This window comes from Primulina huaijiensis, chromosome 12, assembly GCF_012295235.1.
Source record: "Primulina huaijiensis isolate GDHJ02 chromosome 12, ASM1229523v2, whole genome shotgun sequence".
Taxonomy (NCBI): Eukaryota; Viridiplantae; Streptophyta; class Magnoliopsida; order Lamiales; family Gesneriaceae; genus Primulina; species Primulina huaijiensis.
This window is the reverse complement of record NC_133317.1, coordinates 16,727,169-16,748,441: the sequence shown is the minus strand read 5'-3', so window position 1 is coordinate 16,748,441 and position 21,273 is coordinate 16,727,169. Positions and strand designations below refer to the sequence as shown.

Below are 21,273 nucleotides of genomic sequence, written 5' to 3'. Positions count from 1 at the left end.
TTTTATATCATAAATTTTCATAATTTAATATTTATTTTGAATATTTTTTATTTTCTAAACAATTGTTTATTTGATTTAGTAAATATATTTTATTTTTCTATAATTAGATTTTCAAATTTAAATCATAGATATGAGTTATATTTTATTATTATGTGTTTAAATTAAAATATTACTATTATTTTTTGAATTTTATTTAATTTTCTTTAAAAAAATTTTTAAAAAAATTCGAAATCGGGTTAATCGGATTAAACGGGTTGATCCGGGTTCGGGTTCGGGTTGAGTGTTTTCGGGTTGGTTCGGCTTCGGGTTAGGCAATTTTTGAGTAGTATTATTGCTCAACCCGACCCAACCCGAATTAACACCCTTAGTTGAGGTAAAAAGATAAGACAATATAACACAACACAACTAAATATATTTTTGAAAACACTATTCTTCTCGTCACCCCATAGAAGTCAGCGAAACAGGGTCCATGTCTCTTGCTCGACATCCTCGGAGGCCGAGGGTATCCGGGTCACGGGGGTACGAGCCCTTCTAATCGAGCCACATTAGCCAGCACTGATGAACTTAATTAATTAAAGCTTAACCTGATCCGAAGCCCAAGCCTAAGCGAGGATAGGTATCAAATGGGCCCAAATTCATTTTTGTTCCCTTTGTTTAATTAACCAAACACGCCCTATGGAAGAATTGGACGGTTTGGATTTGGACTCGGGACGACTTTGTCTCGATTAACTCTCGACGTGATCGCATTTCACTTCACTCAATCTTTTGATCTTCAGTAAAGATCTTTGCATCTCCTTATGTTAGTGGTGGTATTCGAATTTTTTGCGTTTAATACTAGCAATTTCCAAATTATTTTCATATTACAACCTGAAATCTTTCTCTTCATGAAGCGCGATTGTTTGATTTGCGGTTGTTTGTTTCAATTACGTTGTCGAGCTTAAGTTTTTGATGAATTTTGTTGCAGGTGTTGCGTTAGGAGTTTGCATTCCGTTAGCGTTAGATTTCAGCAATGGTAACGTTTCGGTGCTAGCTTTAATGATGATGATTATATTTTTATTGCTGTTGAATTTCATGCCTCTATGAGTTTTGGTGTGCTTGTTCCAGAATTATATTATTGGAGCCTTTAAGCCTGCTTGCAACATATCTGTTACATTTGCGGATGGGAAAGCTCGAAAGCAGGTGTACATTTCAGCCTTTATAACTTCTTTGTTCTCCAAGTACTTGACGAACTACGAATTTATGCTTGTGTATTTTTCTTATGTTATTTCGATGGGCAGAAGCGACCACGGGGCTATATCATATCTGTTCTTTTACATTCTCTAACGAAGTTTAGTGGATGGGTTTGTTGCACATAATTATCTAACCAATCTATAAATTGGTTTTCATAAGAGTTGATGTCTATACTTGTTTTCCTGACATTTTATTTGTAGCTAATAGAGTGTAATTGAACAGAGTGAGTAAAACGCATGTTTTGAATGTTTGTTCAGTTTGGATTGTTGCTTTGGTAACTAAGATTTCTTTATTAATTTTATCTGCTGTCAGTAATGGAAAGACAGGCTCATGTTTTCTATATCGCATGTACCATTGTTATTTTAGGTCACATTGAAGAAGGGGGATGGTGGTGGTACGGTGATGGGCCCACTCTTCCAAAGTCAAGAAAATATATCTGGAAAGGTATTTTTGACTTGTATTATCATTATCAATTCGGAACAAAAAAAATTTAGCTTACAATTTGGTTTGTTAATAATGTGGATGTCCACCCATGAGTTGTGTTTTCAGATATCTATTGAACCAGTCTCTGGGAAGAAGGTGGAACACAATGGAATCAAAGTAGAGCTTCTTGGTCAAATAGGTTTGTTTCTTCTTGATGATGTCAATGTTATTCAGAGCATTCAGGTTCGGTTTTACTTCTATGTTGTCGTACGAAGTAAGTTTTTTGGTTGCCACTTCATCTTGAACTTCCCTAGTTTTTTTTGTCAGATTGACTTAATTATGAATACAGAAATATTGTAGACTGAACAAATATCACAATTAGTTTCTGTTTGCAGAAATGTTTTTTGACAGAGGCAACTTCTACGACTTCACTTCTCTGGGTAAGTACTATCATTTATTTATCAGCTGTCTATAGCAGCTGTCTACGTGCTTTATCTAAACTTTTTGGCACCACAACTCATAACATTGCTTATTTTATTTTCTTATTCATAAAAATGTGTGCATTTAGAACAATAAGTATGCTGTTATGCTTCATAGATTCACACCCTTTTAACCCATCTTCTATTTTTGCATATAGTTCGTGAACTGGATGTTCCTGGGGAATTATATGAAAAGAAAACATTTCCCTTCGAATTTTCAACTATTGAGATGCCATATGAGACATACAACGGAGTAAATGTGCGACTTAGGTGAGTTATTTTTGTATATTTTATGGTCCTGTACAGTAACTATATGTTTTGGCTGTTTCTGTACTGGCAAAATGATGTGTTCTCAATTTTTTTACCATACGTAGTTCGTAAAGCAGAAAGTGTACCGGGGGAAATACATGTTTCTAGATATTTAGGAATAGATTGACCGCCTATGACCAAGGACTTTGGTTTTCAAGTCTATGTTAAACTATTCTGGATTCTTTTGCTGACTGCTGTAATTGTAATTTGTCGATAGTTGTAGATTTTTTTTTGGTTCTGTTTGTCAGCTCCAAGTGTGGCGGCTGGGGGAGGGGAGGTTGAGTTGACTTTTTGTGATGTATCACTCTGTTTATTTTTTTGGTTGAAACATCTGGTTTTTTGAGTTTGCATGCTCTTTTTGTAATACCAATTTTTTAAGCTTTTCTTGGCATATAGATTGATTGCATAAAGTTATATATCAATCATCTGTTTGCGAAAACTCACAACTATTTACCGTTGCAGCATAGAGACTTGGTAATGTGAATAAGCCCAGAAAGATTATGCCCTTGTTGCCTTCTCTCTTGTTCTGGCATTTGATTTCTTATTTTTCATTTTCCAGAGTCAGATGTTAAATCTTAGCCCTACTTTATTAGAATGTTGTGCTTGTTTCAGGTATGTCCTGAAGGTGACAATAAGTCGGGGCTATGCTGGAAGCATAATAGAATATCAAGAATTTGTGGTGAATATAATCTTCTCCTAAAATTTTTGAAGTATCCTATGCAGTGTATTCCAGTTAGAGGACATGTATAAAGGCACTCACTATTCTTCTGAACATTGTTTAAGTGGATCATTACCCTGATGTGGTGGTGAAAATTTGATACTGCTCAAATCCACTAGGCTGTTTGGTTTTGTTTTGGGAGTTTTGGAAAATACTTTGGGAACTATTTTGGGAGAATAAATGTTGTTTAGCGTTGTTTTATGAAAATAGAATTTTTAATAACAAATCATGTAAAAAATATAGGATAAAAATATTTTAATTTAAAATATATTCTTGAGCTAGAATGTAACGTAATACTAGTAAAAGAGAATGTTATGTTGGGAGATGTGAAAATGAACGAAAATGTGTGTTGGGGAAAAGAGAATGAAAATAGGTGATAGTGTTTGTTTTTATTTTGAGATAAAATGTCTACAGAAAATAAAAACAAAGGGACTAGTTCGTTTGTCACTCCTTGAAAAAAATGACACTTATAATTTAATCTTGTGGGAAGAAAATATTTTAAATGCTTATTTCTATGTTAGAGGAGGTAATTTTTACTCTTGCCTCATCCGACAATCTGTAATTTCTCTTTATATGAACTTAGAGTGGCATTATTGTTGGAGGCTCTTTCATGCCTTGTGTTACCTGTGATTTCTAACTTAATTTTCCATCCTAATCTTCTGGATTTGAGCCTCCAGTGTACTTGAGATTGAATAGTAACAAGGACAGTTTACTTTTGGAGAGGAGAGAGATTGTTTCTGGAAGCAGTTTCTGTTTTCTGCATATTTTACTGTGCAGTGGATCTGTTATTTTGTTGAGTTCAAAACTGCCTTGTGTTCTTTCAATATCTGTGACCTACTCATTTGATTTAGTCAATTGTTTTGTGGTGTATCAGGTTAGGAATTATACTCCCTCTCCATCGATCAACACCAGCATCAAGGTATACTGTTATTTATATTTACTTTTGTGTTCATGTTTTCCGAGTGACTGTAATTCTTCTGAGCGTGCAACTATGCAAGTGATCTAAAGGATGTTTGGATCATAATCTTCAACTATTTCTGACACATTATGCAACATTGAGGATATTCTCCTTTGATTTATACCTGTATAGAAATGTTTCAATAATCTCGATCTTCTGGTTGTAGATGGAAGTTGGAATCGAAGACTGCCTTCATATTGAGTTCGAGTACAATAAGAGCAAGTAAGTTACCAGTTACCACATACTACCTTTTAATTAATAATCAAGCCAATGTACCTCCTTCAGTTTGGGATGGAACTGAATTCTGGTATTTGTAGTGAGTAAACTCAATTACTGTTTCTTTTTGGTTTTTTTCAGTTCAGTTTCTTTTAGGGTCTAATCAACCCTGGTCACTTATGTGACATTGTCGGGTTTCACCTAATGGTATTTTTACACAACCATTTGAGGATCAGCAAACCCTGTCTGCAGTCAAATTTTTTTTATTGAGTGCTAGGTTTTATCTTCTTTTGCAATTAAAGATGGCCAACGATATCATACTGATCAGAATTTTTTAATATCCAGGTATCATTTGAAAGATGTTATTTTAGGCAAAATATATTTTCTCCTCGTAAGAATTAAGATTAAAAATATGGATCTTGAGATTAGACGCAGAGAATCGACAGGGTCAGGGTCTAACACCCATGTTGAGACAGAGACGCTAGCAAAGTTTGAACTTATGGATGGTGCTCCAGTCAGAGGTACATTAAGAACTATTCTTAATTTTCCTATATGCTTGTAGGTACTGGTGAGAAGACTCATTGTAAGTGCTTCTTCTCTTTGTGGCTCTTTTTGATTCGTGACAGTATCCTCTTTGTTTTTCCCTTTCCCTTTTGTGTTTACCTGTGTCTTTATTTACTTGGAAAAGGTTCCACTCTGCTGTAACTTTTGGATAAGTCGGATAATTCACTGGACAAGTGCTTGCTTTAACAGGTGAATCAATTCCTATAAGATTGTTCCTTAGCCCCTATGAGCTAACCCCAACATATCAAAACATCAACAACAAATTTAGTGTAAAGTACTACTTGAACCTTGTACTTGTGGATGAAGAGGACCGTCGATATTTCAAGCAACAAGAAATCACAATGTACCGACTCGGTGATGCACCTGCATCATGAATTCACTTAAGAAAGTTTTGAAGATTTGCCTCATCACGATGCTGTGTGAAGTCCCTCAATCTAAGGTTGTGAGATTACGAATCTGTAAAAGCTTACCTTGTTCTCTGTAGTTATTCTAGTCTTTGATACAAAATACACATTTGTGTAGAGAATAATTATGAACTTTAGCCATCTGGAGATCTCATGCTGATGTTCTTCTGTCAGAAATTTAGAAAACTTTAGGCTATTTTGGGATGTTCAACTGCAACAGTTGCATGATTGAGTTTATTGCGGTGGATGCATGCATTTAAGTAAGCATAAAAAAACTCTAGAACTTTTGAAAACTGCAGGATCTTGATCTCTGAAGTAATTAAAATCAATCCTACTTAGAAGGTAAACTGATGTCCACTACAATCGATTTGATTGTTATTACCTATGTAGAACTCAGTACGACTCCGATCTCAATTTAAAAAACAATCACATTACAACTTGCTCAATATAACTTTTTCGGACTGAGCTTCAATCTTCAGATACTGTTGGTAGGTCTTCCTTAAACCAATTATAAAGCCCTCCTTCCAAGTGATAGACATTTGTGTAGCCATTGAGAACCAGCAAGTAAGCTGCTATGAATGACCTGCATTCAGTAGTATTACAAATGTTTGAAGACCTTCTACTTAATTAGGTTACATGAATACAGCAGATGCTTTCCTACAGACTACAAGCTTCACGCTGCCCAAGTCAATAATCTCTGACAGTTATACCCATTTTCTCTCGTGTTTGAAGAGTAATACTAATATATGTTATGGTACTGTATTGATTATTTCCCTGGGCTTTCGATGCATCTTTATTGCATTACGGCATAACCAAAGACAAACCAAGAAATTCAGTAGAAGGAGAGGGTGGAGACTGTTCACGCCTCTAGGTATTAGGGATGGTGAAGATAGCTAGCTAGGAAATACAAGTAGAGGTGAGGAGAACCTTGACTGTTGGCCCTCTGGAAGATTTTGTGTAGGCTTGGTCGTTCCTCCAGTTGAACATGCCACTATAATCTTTGAATCCTTGGTTATTTTTGATTCCACGCCTGCTTGCACAATCCATAGCCGTCAAGTAAATAAATTTCGTTTTTCTTAGGAGTACCAAGTCTAAATGTCGTTTGCTTCTTACTTGAGATAAATTCAGGGTTCTCCTCCGTTCCCGCAAAGATACCGAAAAACGCAAATGCTACTCTCCTTGCAATGTCCCATGCAGTCCAGTCCTTTATAAGCCTGTATATTTGCACATTAATAGCACCTTCCGGATGAGCCTACACCAAACAACAATCAAGCAGTAAGAGCAGTAAGATGGAGCGAATTGAAATGCAAATATGCACCTTTTTGTTCGACCATTTCGGTGGTTCAACTATCCTAACATCTTAAATGTTGTCCACCAATACTTTTGATCCTGAAATTTGTTCATTCGCATAAAACCAAGAAACATATGGGATTTACTCCAATGAGTTTCTGCTTGCACTGTCTAGAATAACCTACATCTCTCGACTTTTAGGACTTCTAAAAGAGAGACTGGTGAAATAGGACTAACCTCTTTGAATTCTGCCTCTGGCCGTACATCAAGAATGACAAAGTTATTTTCTTTTGTGAGCCGCAATGCTTCCTTTGCATCCACACTCCTTACCTGCAAAACTTAGTCCAGTTATCCATACCCACTTCTCACCAAACAGACTGCCCAAGTATACAATGACAGCCTAAAATTGGGAAGTTATTAAAGAAAACAAAGAAGGGTTTTGTAGATTTTAAAATTTTTAGCTCAACGAATAAATGATTTTGGCCAATCTCCTCCTCAGTTACTTTTCCTAACATGAACTAACTATACCTGTTTTTCTCACCTTTTTTTCTAGCAGAACTTGTCGTTTAATCTTCCAATCTTCTTCAGCTGATTCTCCCAAAGAAAGAACTGACACATTCAGCTTGATACAGATTAACAATTATAGAGATTGCGTGTGTTATATCTTAATCTACCTGGTGATTTGGCAGGTTTTGTGGCTGCATTTTGAATTCTGAGTGGCCTAAAGCTTCTTGATAATTTACCCACTTTTGTACCAGTAGACTCGACGCTAGAGTTAAAACTGTAAGCAAGAGTTGAAGAATGAAACTTGGGATGTAGAGAAGAAGAAGCAGATGTGTGTGGACTAATTGAAGTAACCCCAGCCATTTCTCAGACCCTCAAACAAGTTCTCCTACAATTCCTACTGGACTTGGATGGATATGTGTATGTTCCCCTGTTGAGATGAAAAAATTCTTTGATTCGATTTTTTTTTCTTCGATGCTTACATTTTTTAAAGCCAAGAGAGGATATGAGTGGGCCATTTTGGAGGAAAAAGAGGAGATATTTTAGCTTAAACACAATCTGAATTTGTGGTGGAGGTGAAATGGATTTCTACATCTCATCTATTTGTTTTTCTCAGCGGTAAGGTGAAAATAAATATTCACATGGTTTGAACAATTACGTATTTGTAAAGTTTTGTTAAATTTTTTAGACTCACAATTGGGTTTGTTTAAGTTTTGATTATGTATTCATTTTATTGATGTTATTGTTGAAAATTAATATTTAAAATATGTGTATTGAATATTTGAATGTTGAATATTTGAATGTTGAAAATAAGAGTTGTAAATATTGAAAATTAGTGTGTGATGATGTAGGTAATGATGAATTTATTTTTGGATTATTTGTAAAGATTTTCTATAAATNTCGGTAAGTGATACGACAAGTATAAAAGCCTATAAGATTTTTAAACAAAATATCTTACGACAATTCATTATAATAATGTGATATGATATACATAATATTTAAAACATGGCTAATATTATTACCATAAAATTATACAAATACATACATTTATTTTTTTGTACACCAACGGTCATAAACGGTAACAAAACGACTAGTTTTTGCCCTATAAATATGATCTCACAAACACATTCAATCACTCCAAATTTCTCTTCTTCTCTAAAAATTATTCTTCATCAAATTTTCGAAGAAAAAAGAAAATGGCTTTCACAAAGTTATTTTTAATTATTTTGGTTATAATACTCACGAATCTTGTACTTATCGAAGAATATCCTCCTCGTGTGTTTTCTTTATTTTTACGAATGCTTGTATTTGTTGTTTATCCATTACTTTGTATTGTAATATTCATTAACTAATAAAATGCATCATAATTTTTTTAGTACCACCATGTCAAACTTGACAAAGCTCGAATTTGTTGCACTCGACATTACGGGAAAAAATTATATGTCATGGACTCTCGATGTAGAAATGCATCTTGAGTCATTGGGTCTAAGCGAGACCATTAAAGAAAATGGTATATCTTCATCACAAGAAAAAGCAAAAGCTATAATATTTTTGCGTCGACATCTCGATGAAGGTTTAAAATGTGAATATCTCATCNCCAGAAGTAAATGTTGTAAGTAAAAATGAATTTAAACCTAGAAACCAAAATCAAATTCAGAGACAAGGTTTTGGTCGAGGTCGAGATCGTGGACGTGGAATTGGTCGTGGTCGAGGCCGTGGTTTTGAAAACAATCGAGATAATTATTTTTATAACTCATCTCAAAAGGGCGTCACGAACCACCCACTGAAAAGGTATCAAGAGAACATGAGTGTTAATGAGAATCACTCAAAAAGATTTGAAAGTTCTTGTTTTAGATGTGGTACTCCAGGACATTGGTCCCGTATTTGTCGAGCCCCTGAGCACCTTTGTAAACTTTATAAAGAATCAATAAAGGGGAAAGAAAAGGATACCAACTTCACTGAACACAGTGAACTTTTGAGTGATTCAACTCATTTTGATGCTGGAGATTTTCTGATTGATTTCTCAGACAATGATCAATTTGCTGGTGGAATAAATATGTAAAATATTTTATTTTTCATGTACTTGTATGATAATGTTTTATCATGTGTATTGTATTGTATTTTATTTTTATAAATGTATTGTCAGTAATTTTATTTCATTGCATATTTTTTTTGAAGTTCAAATATGGAAAACGCTATGAACAAAGCTGAAGTATACATACGTGATAGTGGTACAACGCACACTATCCTCCGAGATAAAAGATATTTCTTGAAACTAAAACCAACAAAAACAATGGTGAATACAATATCAGGTCCTGTAGACTTGATTAAAGGTTGTGGTAAAGCACAATTTTTGTTACCTAATGGTACAAAATTTTTGATCAATAATGCTTCGTATTCACCACAATCGAAAAAAATTTGTTGAGTTTTAATGATATATATTCTCAGGGTTTGATACTCAAAAAATAAATGAAGGAAATGAGAAATATATGTGTCTTATCACATATAAATCAGGAAAGAAATATGTGATTGAAAAACTACCAATGCTCCCTAATGGATTGCATTATACACATATAAGTCTCATTGAATCAAACATGGTAGTTGATAATTCTTCAATATTAACCAATTGGCATGATCGATTAGGACATCTTGGTTCAACAATGATGCGAAGAATTATAGAAAATACAAATGGTCATCCGTTGAAAGACCAGAAGATCTTTCAGAATAATAAGTTTCAATGTAAATCATGTTCTCTTGGAAAACTTATTATAAGACCATCACCAGCCAAAATCCAAACTGAATCACCAATGTTTCTTGAACGTATTCAGGGTGATATTTGTGGACCAATCCATCCACCATGTGGACCATTCAGATACTTTATGGTATTGATTGATGCCTCCAGCAGATGGTTACACGTATGTTTATTGTAAACTCGAAATGTTGCATTTGCAAGATTACTTGCTCAAATAATAAAATTGAGGAATAAATTTCGCGATTATACAATTAATAAAATTAGACTTGATAATGCTGGTGAATTTACTTCTCAGACTTTCAATGATTATTGTATGTCTATGGGAATCATTGTTGAGCATCATGTTGCTCATGTACATACACGGAATGGATTGGCTGAATCATTGATTAAACGTCTGCAAATGATTGCTAGACCAATGATTATGAAAACAAAGCTCCATATTTTTTTATGAGGACATGCAATTTTACATGCTGCTGCATTAATTCACATCAGACCAAGTGCATATCATAAATACTCCCCATTGCAGCTTGCATTTGGTAAAGAACCAAACATTTCCCATCTGGGAATTTTTGGATGTATGGTGTATGTGCCTATTGCACCACCTCAACGAAAGAAAATGGGACCTCAAAGAAAGATTGGAATTTATATCGGTTATGATAGTCCATCAATCATTCGATATCTTGAACTTCAGACAGGCAACGTGTTCACAGCACGTTTTGCTGATTGTCATTTTAATGAGGAAATCTTCCCAATGTTAGGGGGAGAACAAAAACATACCGAAAAAGAAATTACATGGTATGTATCATCATTGTTACATCTGGATCCAAGAACACAACAATGTGAAAAAGATGTACAACAAATTGTGCACTTGCAAAGAATAACAAATCAAATACCAGATGCATTTATAGATTCAAAAAGGGTAACTAAATCATATATACATGCTGTAAATGCTCCTGCTCGAATTGAAATTCCAAAGAAACAAATTGAACAAAGTCATGATGTCGTAAAACGCCTGAAGCGTGGAAGGCCAGTCGGTTCCAAGGATAAAAATCCTTGAAAAAGAAAATTCATAGAGAAACACAATGATCACAAAATAGAGAATGATGTTCCTGAAGAAACACATAATGATCACAAAATAGATAATGTTGTTCCTGAAAAAACACATGATGATGAAAATGTTCTGTCAGAACCACAAACTTACGAGAATCATGAAATCTCTATCAATTATATTAATAGTGGAAAAATATGGAATCGAAAAGATATAGAAGAAATTGATGATATATTTTCTTATAATGTGGCAATCGACATCATAAATGATAATGAAGATCATGAACCAAAATCTTTTGGTGAATGTAAAAATCGGCAGGATTGGATAAAATGGAAAGATGCCATCCAGGTTGAATTGGATTCGCTAAATAAACGTAATGTTTTTGGACCTATAGTCCTTACACCTGAAGGTGTAAAACCTGTTGGATACAAATGGGTTTTTATTCGAAAGCGAAATGAGAAAAATGAAATAGTAAGATATAAAGCTCGACTTGTTGCACAAGGTTTTTCTCAAAGGCCTGGAATTGATTATGAAGAAACGTATTCTCCTGTGATGGATGCAATTACGTTTCGGTATTTGATTAGCTTGGCAGTATCTGAAAATTTAGAAATGCGTCTTATGGATGTTGTTACAGCTTACTTATATGGATCACTTGATAGTAATATATATATGAAAATCCCTGAAGGATTTAAGATGCCTGAAGCACAAAGTTTAAAATCCAGAGAATGTTACTATGTGAAATTACAAAGATCATTATATGGGTTAAAGCAATTTGACCGAATGTGGTATAATCGGCTAAGTGATCATTTGATGAAAAAGGGATATGTAAATAATTCAATATGCCCTTGTGTTTTCATTAAGAAAACAACATCCGGATGCGTAATTATTGCTGTATATGTTGATGATTTAAACATCATTGGAACGAATAATGAAATTCATGAAGTTGTGTCATACTTGAAGGAANGTATCTTACAAATTGTACAAGGCCTGATATATCTTTTGCCGTAAATTTATTGGCAAGATTTAGCACATATCCAACAAAGAGACACTAGATTAGAATACCGTAATTAGAATAATAGAAGTACTTTATTTAGAGAAATTAAGAAGAATCTTGATTATTAACTAGCAACTAAAATAAATTCGAGCACACAAACAAATGCAAAATCGGTGAGAATCTAGAGATGCGATTTCACTTGGTCTCCATTATATTTAATTATCGTCCATATTCATAAATTCAACTCGTTTACTAACAAAGAATTCTTAATTCTTCCCATCCCCTTTCCCAAATGATAAGTAGATTAATCATCTAATATCGATTTCAATATCCCTATTAAGAATTAAATATCAAATAATTTAAACAACACAATAATTCTTTCAATGGATTCAATGGAGTTATAGGTCTCTCAAACTCTGTAAACATCATTGATGTATTTTCATATGGTCATATTATCATTGGAGTTAGCACAATAAGGCAAATTGTTATAAATTTTATAGGATATCCTCATTGGAATAAAATGTACAAACAACAATCAGCATGCACATCTAACTTGCCCTTCGAGCCACCCTCTTGCCACCATCTTAGGAACATCATGCAGCCCACTTAAGTCTACTGGACCCTCCCTACCCGCAGCTAGAAGCCGTGACCCTCAAAGACTCCTAGTCGAAGAGTCCTTTCCCTTAAGGAGTCTATTTTCGTTTTTATTCCTTCCTCATTTTTTCCAGCCCTTAAACATACACCTAGGGACCCTTAAACATGTGGAAAAACATCCCTTCAAGTACTCCTACCATGGCAGCCCCTTTGTGCATCATTATGAAGAGTTTTTTTTTAAAAAAAAGAAAAATCTAGTTTTATGCATAATAAGCCATAAAAATGAAAATACAAGGTAATGTTTTATATTTTTCATGCAAACATGCATCAAACATATAATATGGTGTGAAAGATGAGAAAAAGAAGATTATGGCGTGTCTTTATGTATTTTGCACACGAATTCTCGTTGAAGAATCGAAGAACGACGGCTCGAAGACGATGGTTTGAAACCCTTGCAACTTTGAAGCTTTTCCTCTCTAATTTTCAAGTGTGTGTCGTGTATATGCTGAAGAGAAATTTTGGGATTGTAGGGAAGTGGGGCGTGGGAATCATGAGGGTTTGGGGTGGGTTTTCTAAATTAAATACTTAATTAAGCAACTAATAAGGCTTAGGCCCACTAAGTACTAGGTTCATTAGTGCTTAATTAAAATATTAAAAATAATTTTTTTAATAAAGTTTGTGAATTTATTAGTCGGATTGACAAACGTTCGTATTTTTGTTGAAAAACCAACACCGATAAAATTTACGTATCGGCGTATTAAATCACCTCAAAACCCCATATTTTCAAAAATAAGAAAAAGCAACACTCATATTTTAAATAATTAAAAACAATTATTTAATAAAAACATTTTCTATTTTTCAGCCTTCGGTCTCCGTTTCTCGATCGCAACTCGAATAACCTTTAAAAATATATTTTAATGCAATCATGTAGAAAAATATATTTTAAAAATATCAATATGCACAACATAATTAATTAATGTAATTAAAATACAAGATAATTTAATAACTTGCGTGCATGTGGTTCGCGTGGACTTTTAAATTTTCGGGGCGTTACATATCCTCAAGTGAAAGTGATGATGAGAAGGTCTAGTGTCTCATGGAAGATGTTGAACCGGATACGTCATACATTGAGATGAAAACTGATGATTACATGGTATTTAATTTTGATTCAGATGAATTCACACAAGATGATCATGTCACGGTACTGCTTGATATATATGGTAGATGAGTTTAAAAGACCCTCACAATTATTTGATGAAGTTAAGACAGAAAACAAAAAGCTAACAGATAAGTCAAACATTTCTAGTTGTTTGCAACGAAGGGAAGTTGACGGTCTGGAAGTGAAAATCAATTTGCTAGCAGTTGAAAATGATGACATCCAAAGAGTATTCCAAGCAACTATCAATGAGAGTCAATTCTTGGAACAAGTCTTCTATCTCCATTGAAAAGGTGCACGAGTTGAAAAAACCAGCCGGTGATAGAACTGAACCGGGGTTTGACAATAAAAAGTGCAATATTTACGAGATATGTACTCAATCGTGTCTAGACAAAAGCAAGTCTAAAATGATAAATTTTGTCTGATCTAACATAGACTATGAATATGATAAGTTGGAGTTCAACCTAGCCAAAATGCAAACTTTGAGAACACGAGCAAGTACCATGGTTGAGTTTATATTGAACCACATAGTTCTATGTTTAACCAAACATGATTAAAAAGCAAAGCCTGTCACAATATATCGAAATTAGTCAAGTATGACCACTTACCGATTTAATCATCTGCCTCGTGTTTATCTTTCAGATTGCTGAATCCGACGTATACCATCTTAGATTTTACGTACATGGATTAGCATGTGCGACAAAAGAAACCATTAGTGTTTCGTTCAGATTTTCCTTGGGTCAGCCTCTAAGTTTCTTTAATGTTCTCTTTTTTGATAAACACCAATCAATATTATTTATAATCCCTCCCTCATCATCCATCCGAGTCCATATCTTCTATCCAAATAAAGTCAACAAAATGAGATGGGGGAATCATTATATATATAAGTCAAAGTTATATTAATTGTTTTCTCATTAAATATTTTTCCAATTGGCCCTAATTATTTTGTTTTGTATAGCCAAATAGCTAGTCGATCTGCAAATCGAGATGGAATAATAAATAAATAAATAAATAAATAAATAAATAAATAGTAGGGATAATACAAAATGTATATATGTGGGAAGTTGTATAGTTTGACAAATGTTCATTTTCAAGTGTTATTTTGGCCAAAAACTGGGGGTTAGGCTTTGTGTCGGTGCATTTGGTTCGATTCCCCATACATTTTATATTTTACACATACAAATAATTTATATATATTTTATATCTCTGAAATTTAAAATGATAATTATACATCATAGTATCCCCATATAATTGATTTCTCAAGGTATACTGTTGACTCTATGCATATAAATTTAAGAAAAATGAATTTAGCTTGCGAATTATTTGGATTTGAAAAATGCCTCCATATTGAAATGAAATGAACTCGAAATCAGCTAAAAATAACTATTTGAAATCTATTGTCAATTGGATTTATCCAAACAAACATTAATCCAAATACAACATATTCGAAATTATATTATAAGAATTAATTAAATTCAATATTTATTACTATCGATCTTTTGATTTGATATTAAAAAATCTCAAATTTAAAACAAGATCTGACTCTCTGAGTCGATTATAGATATTAAAGGGTTTTTTTCAAAAATAATTTAATTTTTAAAATTAATTTCAAAAATAATTTTTTAAAAAAACTTGTGCAAAAATACCTCAATCCGCGGCTCACGTGGAGCAGCGTCCGCGCTTCGTAAGCACGGACAGTGCTCCACGTACGCGCGACGGAATATTTAACGACGGAATATATATCAAAACCGTCGCTATGCCCAAATTTTGATATATTCATCAATGGCGTACATTGCACGCTACAAGGGGTGTTCATCGGTCGGTTCGGTTCGGGTTTCGATTTTCGATTTTCGATTTTTTATTTCTGTTTTTTTCGGTTTTCGGTTTTAGAAATATATAATCCTATATCCGAACCATTTTTCTTCGATTCGGTTCGGTTTTCTACCAAAACGGTTCGATAATTTCGGTCGATTAATTCGATTTTGGTATAATTATTTAAATTAATAATATAAATATATTGTAAAATATAATATGTTAACTTTCTACCTGTTTTCTTAGTAAAATATTTAAATATAAGATCTAAATTAATTAAACAAACAACAATCATCTAAAAATTGTTCAAAATGGTTTTTCATTCACGAAATATCATATCAAAATATATAATATAAATAAAAATATAAAAAAATTATTAATTTAATGAAATTTCGGTTTTTTCGGTTTGTTTGGTTTTGACATATATAATCCGAAACCGAACCAAATAAACTTCGGTTTTAACATTTATATCCGAATTACAAAATTCGGCTTTCGGCTTGCTTCGGTGTTCGGTTTTTTTGGTTTGGATTTTCGGTTTTTTCGTTTTATCCGAAATTTGAACACCCCTACATGCTACGGATAATTTGTATTAACAGCGTGCACATGTACACCACATATAATCTTGAACTTTCAACGGCTTGCATCTTTGCAGCATGCAATGTGCGTTGCGGAAAAAGAATTTGCGCGCTGCGAAAAACCATTTTTGTTTTAGTGAAGATAGAGAAAAAAAACAGACAAAAATTCATCAAGTAATAAGTTTTTTCAGAAACCTCTACTATTCAATCTTGTCTTGGTCGAAAATCATACTAGCAAAACAAACCAAAGTCAGTCATCCACTGAAAAAACACATCCATCCGAATTATTATTATTATTATTATGTTTGTAAGGAAAAAAACAATGGCACCGCCAATCAGTGGACATTAATCATACATTTCTAATCCAACGGCTGGAATCCATAGATCGCGGAAATCTAAGATCTAAGATCCAGTAACGACCTCACCAACACATGATTCAAACTGCCGACACTACTCTACCAATGGAAATCCACCACGTGTTAAAAACACAAAAAATATAAAAAACGCGGTTTTATGTTCTTAGCTACGTGCACAGAACACGCTTTAGTGTGTGTATTGTGGCGTATCGGTGATATATATATATATATAAACATATTATATCTCACATTTTCCCAGCTATACTGAGTCAGCTGTCTCTGTGAATCTGCGATTAATATCTCAGTTTATCCTCATTTTCCGTGAGGAAGGAGAAAGGGAAGATGGAGCTGTTTTATTATCTGGTGTTTGGGGCTTTGGCTGCGGTGGTGGCAGCTTTGGAGCTGAGCAAAACCAACAAAGATCGGATTAATACTTCCTCGGTCTTTGAATCGTTCAAGAATAATTACTTGCTTGTTTACTCGCTCATGATGGGTAGGTCAAATCTGTTGTGATATATGGGATCCGAGGAGTGATTGGTTCGGCATTTTATGTCTGAGTGTGATTTGATTTGGTCAATGTTGTTGCTTTGTGTGTGTTTTGATTTGATTCCCTTCTTTAGCGATTCAATTTCGTTTGATAGTTCGTTTGTGCTTGGATTTTCATTTGTAAATGCTTTTGATCCACTCGATGTGGGGTTTGTGCGAGGTGATTTTGGGAGAGTGAGCTGTCGATTTGTGTTTATTGTTAGTGAATTGGAGGTTGCGGTGGGTGATCTGATGTACTGAATGCTTGGACTTTTGGGATTCGAGCTATATGTTTTGAATCTGATGTTTGTGGGTGGTACTGAACTTGTTGGATTCTTGGTGGATCTAGATGTTGGTTTCTGGGTTAGTGATTTTGGCTGATGAATGTATGTAGCTCAGAGTGTTGGATTTGTGGAATTTTATTTTGGATTTTAGGAGAGGGAGAGAAACCTTAATTGCTCGAATGATTGGTTTTGATGCTATGATTTATTGTAGTCAAATAGAGTTGAATATTTCATCCTCAAAATGCATTCAACTACTTAGTACTGATTATTTTAGCAGTTGTATAAACTATAATGAGGAATGTGATTCTGCGCTCAGATTTCATTGATCCTTTGTGTTTTTTTTTCCAAACAGTAATTAAGACAGATGCAATCTACATGATTCCCTTGGTGGGAGCTTAAGCAATTATCTTTTTGGTTCTGCGAATTATTTGTAGATTATGATTCTTTATTTTCAAATTTTTTGGTCCATTGAAATGTTTGCAAACATTTATTCTTGCTTGTCCTGACGTTTGATTTCCACGTGAAACAGCTGGTGACTGGCTGCAGGGTCCATATGTTTACTATCTTTACACTACTTATGGGTTTGGAAAAGGTGAAATTGGACAGCTCTTTATCGCTGGATTTGGGTCTTCCATGTTGTTTGGTACAATTGTTGGATCTCTGGCAGATAAACAGTATGACATCCTCTTCAAATAGTATATCTGTAATCATTCTGGGAAATTATCTTATTCGATTATTATGTTGAAATTGCAGGGGGCGCAAGAGAGCATGTATTACTTACTGCATTACGTATACACTGAGCTGCATTACCAAGCATTCTCCTCAGTACAAAGTTCTGATGATTGGACGTGTTTTGGGTGGTATTGCCACATCGCTCTTGTTTTCTGCATTTGAGTCATGGCTTGTGGCAGAGCACTTCAAGGTGAGATGTCCATGTATATATATGAATACAAGGAACTTGTCTGTACCTTTTATATCATCTTGTTTCTCTTGCGCATCTGGAAAATTGTATTTGCTAATTTTCTTGTTTACTAAAATCTATATTTATTATACTTATCAACTCTTTTATTGTCGAGTCTAGAAATTACGGCCATCTAGTTCTGGATAGTTATTGATTGAAATCTTTGATTCGATATATATCTGCAGAGGGGTTTTGATCAGCAATGGCTCTCATTAACTTTCTCCAAGGCAATATTTCTTGGCAATGGTCTTGTTGCCATTATATCTGGGTTGTTTGGAAATCTACTGGTTGATACCTTGAATCTTGGACCAGTATCGCCCTTTGATGCTGCTGCCATATTTCTATCCATCGGAATGGCTGTAATATTAGCGTCATGGACAGAGAATTATGGAGACACTTCAGAGAGCAAGGACTTGCTTACTCAATTCAAGGGCGCAGCTGTAGCAATTGCCTCAGGTATTCCTAAATTTTTTACATGAAGAATCTTCTATTAATTAATCAGTAGCCCTGTGAAGAGAAGTAAAAGGTTTCCGTTCTTGCCATCTTTCCATTTAATCACCTAAGAATTTAAAGAAGTCAATGCAGTAATCTGATGTAAATACTTTTCAGCGGCTTGTTTATTTCATTTGTTTGCGATCACCAAGCAGCAAAACATGCTAATATATTTTCATCTCTTGTTTAATTCAAGTCCTTGGAAATTGATATTTGTCAGATGAGAAGATTGCGTTGCTCGGTGCGATACAGTCTTTGTTTGAAGGTTCGATGTACACATTTGTGTTCCTCTGGACACCTGCTCTTAGTCCAAATGACGAGGATATTCCACATGGATTTATTTTTGCCACTTTTATGTTGGCTTCAATGTTGGGAAGCACAATTGCAGCTCGTTTATTGGCCCGCAATACAGTCAAAGTAGAGAGCTACATGCAGATTGTTTTTGTTATATCTTCTGCTTCGCTTTTGCTCCCCATAGTGACCAATGTATGTCCTGGTTTCTTTTATTTTTTCACATGATTTTATATTGTTGGGCAATATATAACTTGTTACTTCTCTATGGCAGTTCTTCATAACTCCTTCAAATGTTCAAGGGGGTGGTATCACATTCTCAGGCTCTCTCCAGCTTCTTGGTTTCTGTACTTTTGAAGCTTGTGTGGGTATCTTCTGGCCATCCATTATGAAGATGAGATCCCAATATATACCTGAGGAGGCCCGAAGCACCATCATGAACTTCTTCCGCATCCCACTAAACATCTTTGTCTGCATCGTGCTGTACAATGTATGTCTGTTGCAATTTCTCCATTTGTGTCCCTAAACCCCCCACAAAAAAGAAAAAAAGAATTATTTATTAGTTTTGTCTTCCCCACCCTGCGAAGTTGATTGCAACTTGCTGATCCAGTTGGGTTTTTAAAATAAAATGATAATAGAATTTGATCTAGCTGATTTATGCGCGGATGTGAATCCAGATGACAAAATCCCATTTCAAGATTATGATTTTGATGTTCTGGCCGGCTATTGGAAGCTAACAATCTCAATATTTGTAGGTTAATGCATTTCCAATCACTGTTATGTTTGGTATGTGCTCCATCTTCCTCTTTGTGGCTTCAATCCTACAAAAACGGCTATCTGCAATTGGAGACAAGCCAAGTAAGTAAAATGTTGCCTACAATTGACAACTCTTTCAAAGTCTATTGCAGCAAGTTTTCAAATAAGCGATAAAATCTTTATGCTCCCTTGTTCTGATGAGTTTGTTTTCCCCAATTCCAGAGACAGAAGAATGGACAGCGTTGAAAGAAAGAAACATCGAGGATGAGCCATTAGATTCTGCTTGATGATTTTATATAATCTTTTTATTATGTTGAAGTATCCATTTAGCAATTTTATCTAATACGTATTATTTTTTGATGATTTATTTTTTGTTCAAGTGTATAATATGTCAACCATTTGTTCACTCAAATGTTCTCTTCATATATACACTTTCATATAATCTTTTATTTTTTAGAAAGTAATATTATGATTTTGTTGAAACTAATGATGGGAACTTTTACAAAAACATGGTTGAACATTTTCTGGAGTCGGTCTGGTCTGGTCTCTCTTTCAAAGGGAGAGATTTATGTCACTTCACTTGAATGGCGGTTAACCGTTAATTATGTGAATATTGTAGTATATAGTATAGATTATTGATTGATAATATTATATTTTTCTTTCCGATCATTCCTTTTAGTAGTTAATAATATTATTATTATTATTATAACTTTGTTTAATGTTCATTTGTTAACCTGCAAGGAAAATAAATTGGTGGATTGATCATATAGACTGAAATCTGATGTCCTATACGTAGACTGGTGATTGCAACTTTATACATGGTGCCTGTGATTTTCAATTTTATTATTTTGATCGAGATGTGCTGACTTCCAAACAATATCCACTTGAAAATCATTACTAAATAGATGTGAGAATTATGGTATTTTCTAGGTGAAAAGCCCCGTCAATGCTTAGAAAGGGTATTTTATGTTAGAGTAGATGTCCTGTAAGCCAACTGTTGGCTGAAGAATTTATTGACTCAAGTGAAATAAACAATTTTTATTTTAATATAATTTACTTTTTAATGGTTTCGTTATACTTTATCTGTATACCCATGCAAGCAGCATAGATAAAGTCTTTGATTATGCTTTAATACAAATGAATCGTAATTCGATGTTGAAACTCATTTGTAAATACTGCATATTTAAATTCGTTCCTAGTCGATTCAGCCGCCTAAAACAGGGATAAAGGTCGCTTGAGCTCGAGACTAGCATCTGTGATGTTGTGTACTGCGTTTCTTGGTAAGGACATGGAGATGTCAAAACATGCAGATGGGTAGTCATATGATGATTATACCGAACAACCCTCCCTCGGACTTTCCAAGTGGTTATCATTCATCGAGAGGATAAGTCCGTGGTTATGATTGTACACCATTAGTCCTTACGACCCGGGACAACACTGAGGCTCTATATGCTAGGGCTGTGCTTTGACTCGTTTACCGGCTCCAGGAGAGTCATCAGGTGGCGAGGTTGGGTACAGTTGCGACACATATAGGAGCCAGTGCATTGTAGTTGGGGATTCACCGCTCACCTACAGGTGTGGA

The 21,273-nt window shown here is 34.4% G+C and overlaps 3 protein-coding genes across 6 annotated transcripts; 2 read left to right on the top strand and 1 right to left on the bottom strand.

Moving 5' to 3' along the window:
* Positions 1–611: 611 nt before the first annotated feature.
* LOC140989608 (vacuolar protein sorting-associated protein 26A-like) lies at positions 612–5,497 on the top strand. 4 transcript variants are annotated; one of them, XM_073458890.1, is made up of 12 exons: positions 612–806; positions 965–1,012; positions 1,105–1,179; positions 1,597–1,674; positions 1,780–1,852; positions 2,049–2,093; positions 2,291–2,402; positions 3,054–3,120; positions 4,034–4,078; positions 4,284–4,339; positions 4,679–4,854; positions 5,087–5,497. In XM_073458890.1, exons 2-12 carry the CDS (start codon positions 1,010–1,012, stop codon positions 5,269–5,271), a joined length of 915 nt encoding a protein of 304 aa, XP_073314991.1. In that variant the 5' UTR covers positions 612–806; positions 965–1,009; the 3' UTR covers positions 5,272–5,497. The 4 variants fall into 4 exon arrangements, with proteins under 4 accessions (XP_073314991.1, XP_073314989.1, XP_073314988.1 ...); XM_073458888.1 differs by having other exon boundaries at positions 613–799; XM_073458887.1 differs by having other exon boundaries at positions 613–809.
* Positions 5,498–5,610: 113 nt separating this feature from the next.
* LOC140989609 (rhodanese-like domain-containing protein 14, chloroplastic) lies at positions 5,611–7,637 on the bottom strand. Its single transcript, XM_073458891.1, has 6 exons — positions 7,266–7,637; positions 7,133–7,179; positions 6,829–6,921; positions 6,415–6,553; positions 6,229–6,331; positions 5,611–5,884 (listed from the first exon to the last, which is right to left on the bottom strand). The coding sequence occupies exons 1-6, from the start codon at positions 7,456–7,458 to the stop codon at positions 5,770–5,772; spliced, it is 690 nt and encodes a 229-aa protein (XP_073314992.1). The 5' UTR covers positions 7,459–7,637; the 3' UTR covers positions 5,611–5,769.
* An 8,984-nt stretch (positions 7,638–16,621) lies between these two features.
* Positions 16,622–20,211, top strand: LOC140990228 (uncharacterized). Its single transcript, XM_073459829.1, has 8 exons — positions 16,622–16,875; positions 17,721–17,865; positions 17,945–18,113; positions 18,338–18,608; positions 18,865–19,130; positions 19,210–19,425; positions 19,691–19,793; positions 19,914–20,211. The coding sequence occupies exons 1-8, from the start codon at positions 16,725–16,727 to the stop codon at positions 19,976–19,978; spliced, it is 1,386 nt and encodes a 461-aa protein (XP_073315930.1). The 5' UTR covers positions 16,622–16,724; the 3' UTR covers positions 19,979–20,211.
* The last annotated feature ends 1,062 nt before the right edge of the window (positions 20,212–21,273 follow it).

Bases quoted from the DNA above. Each gene is read 5' to 3' on its own strand.
- LOC140990228 (XM_073459829.1), top strand. From the start codon at position 16,725: ATGGAGCTGTTTTATTATCTGGTGTTTGGGGCTTTGGCTGCGGTGGTG. The intron at 18,609-18,864 runs GTATTCCTAAAT...GATATTTGTCAG, and splicing joins AGCTGTAGCAATTGCCTCAG to ATGAGAAGATTGCGTTGCTC. The intron at 19,426-19,690 runs GTATGTCTGTTG...CAATATTTGTAG, and splicing joins TCTGCATCGTGCTGTACAAT to GTTAATGCATTTCCAATCAC.
- LOC140989608 (XM_073458890.1), top strand. The intron at 2,094-2,290 runs GTAAGTACTATC...TTTTGCATATAG, and splicing joins CTACGACTTCACTTCTCTGG to TTCGTGAACTGGATGTTCCT. The intron at 4,079-4,283 runs GTATACTGTTAT...TTCTGGTTGTAG, and splicing joins CGATCAACACCAGCATCAAG to ATGGAAGTTGGAATCGAAGA.
- LOC140989609 (XM_073458891.1), bottom strand. From the start codon at position 7,458: ATGGCTGGGGTTACTTCAATTAGTCCACACACATCTGCTTCTTCTTCT. The intron at 7,180-7,265 runs GTAGATTAAGAT...TGGGAGAATCAG, and splicing joins AAAACCTGCCAAATCACCAG to CTGAAGAAGATTGGAAGATT. The intron at 5,885-6,228 runs GTTCTCCTCACC...TACTGAATGCAG, and splicing joins CCAGAGGGCCAACAGTCAAG to GTCATTCATAGCAGCTTACT.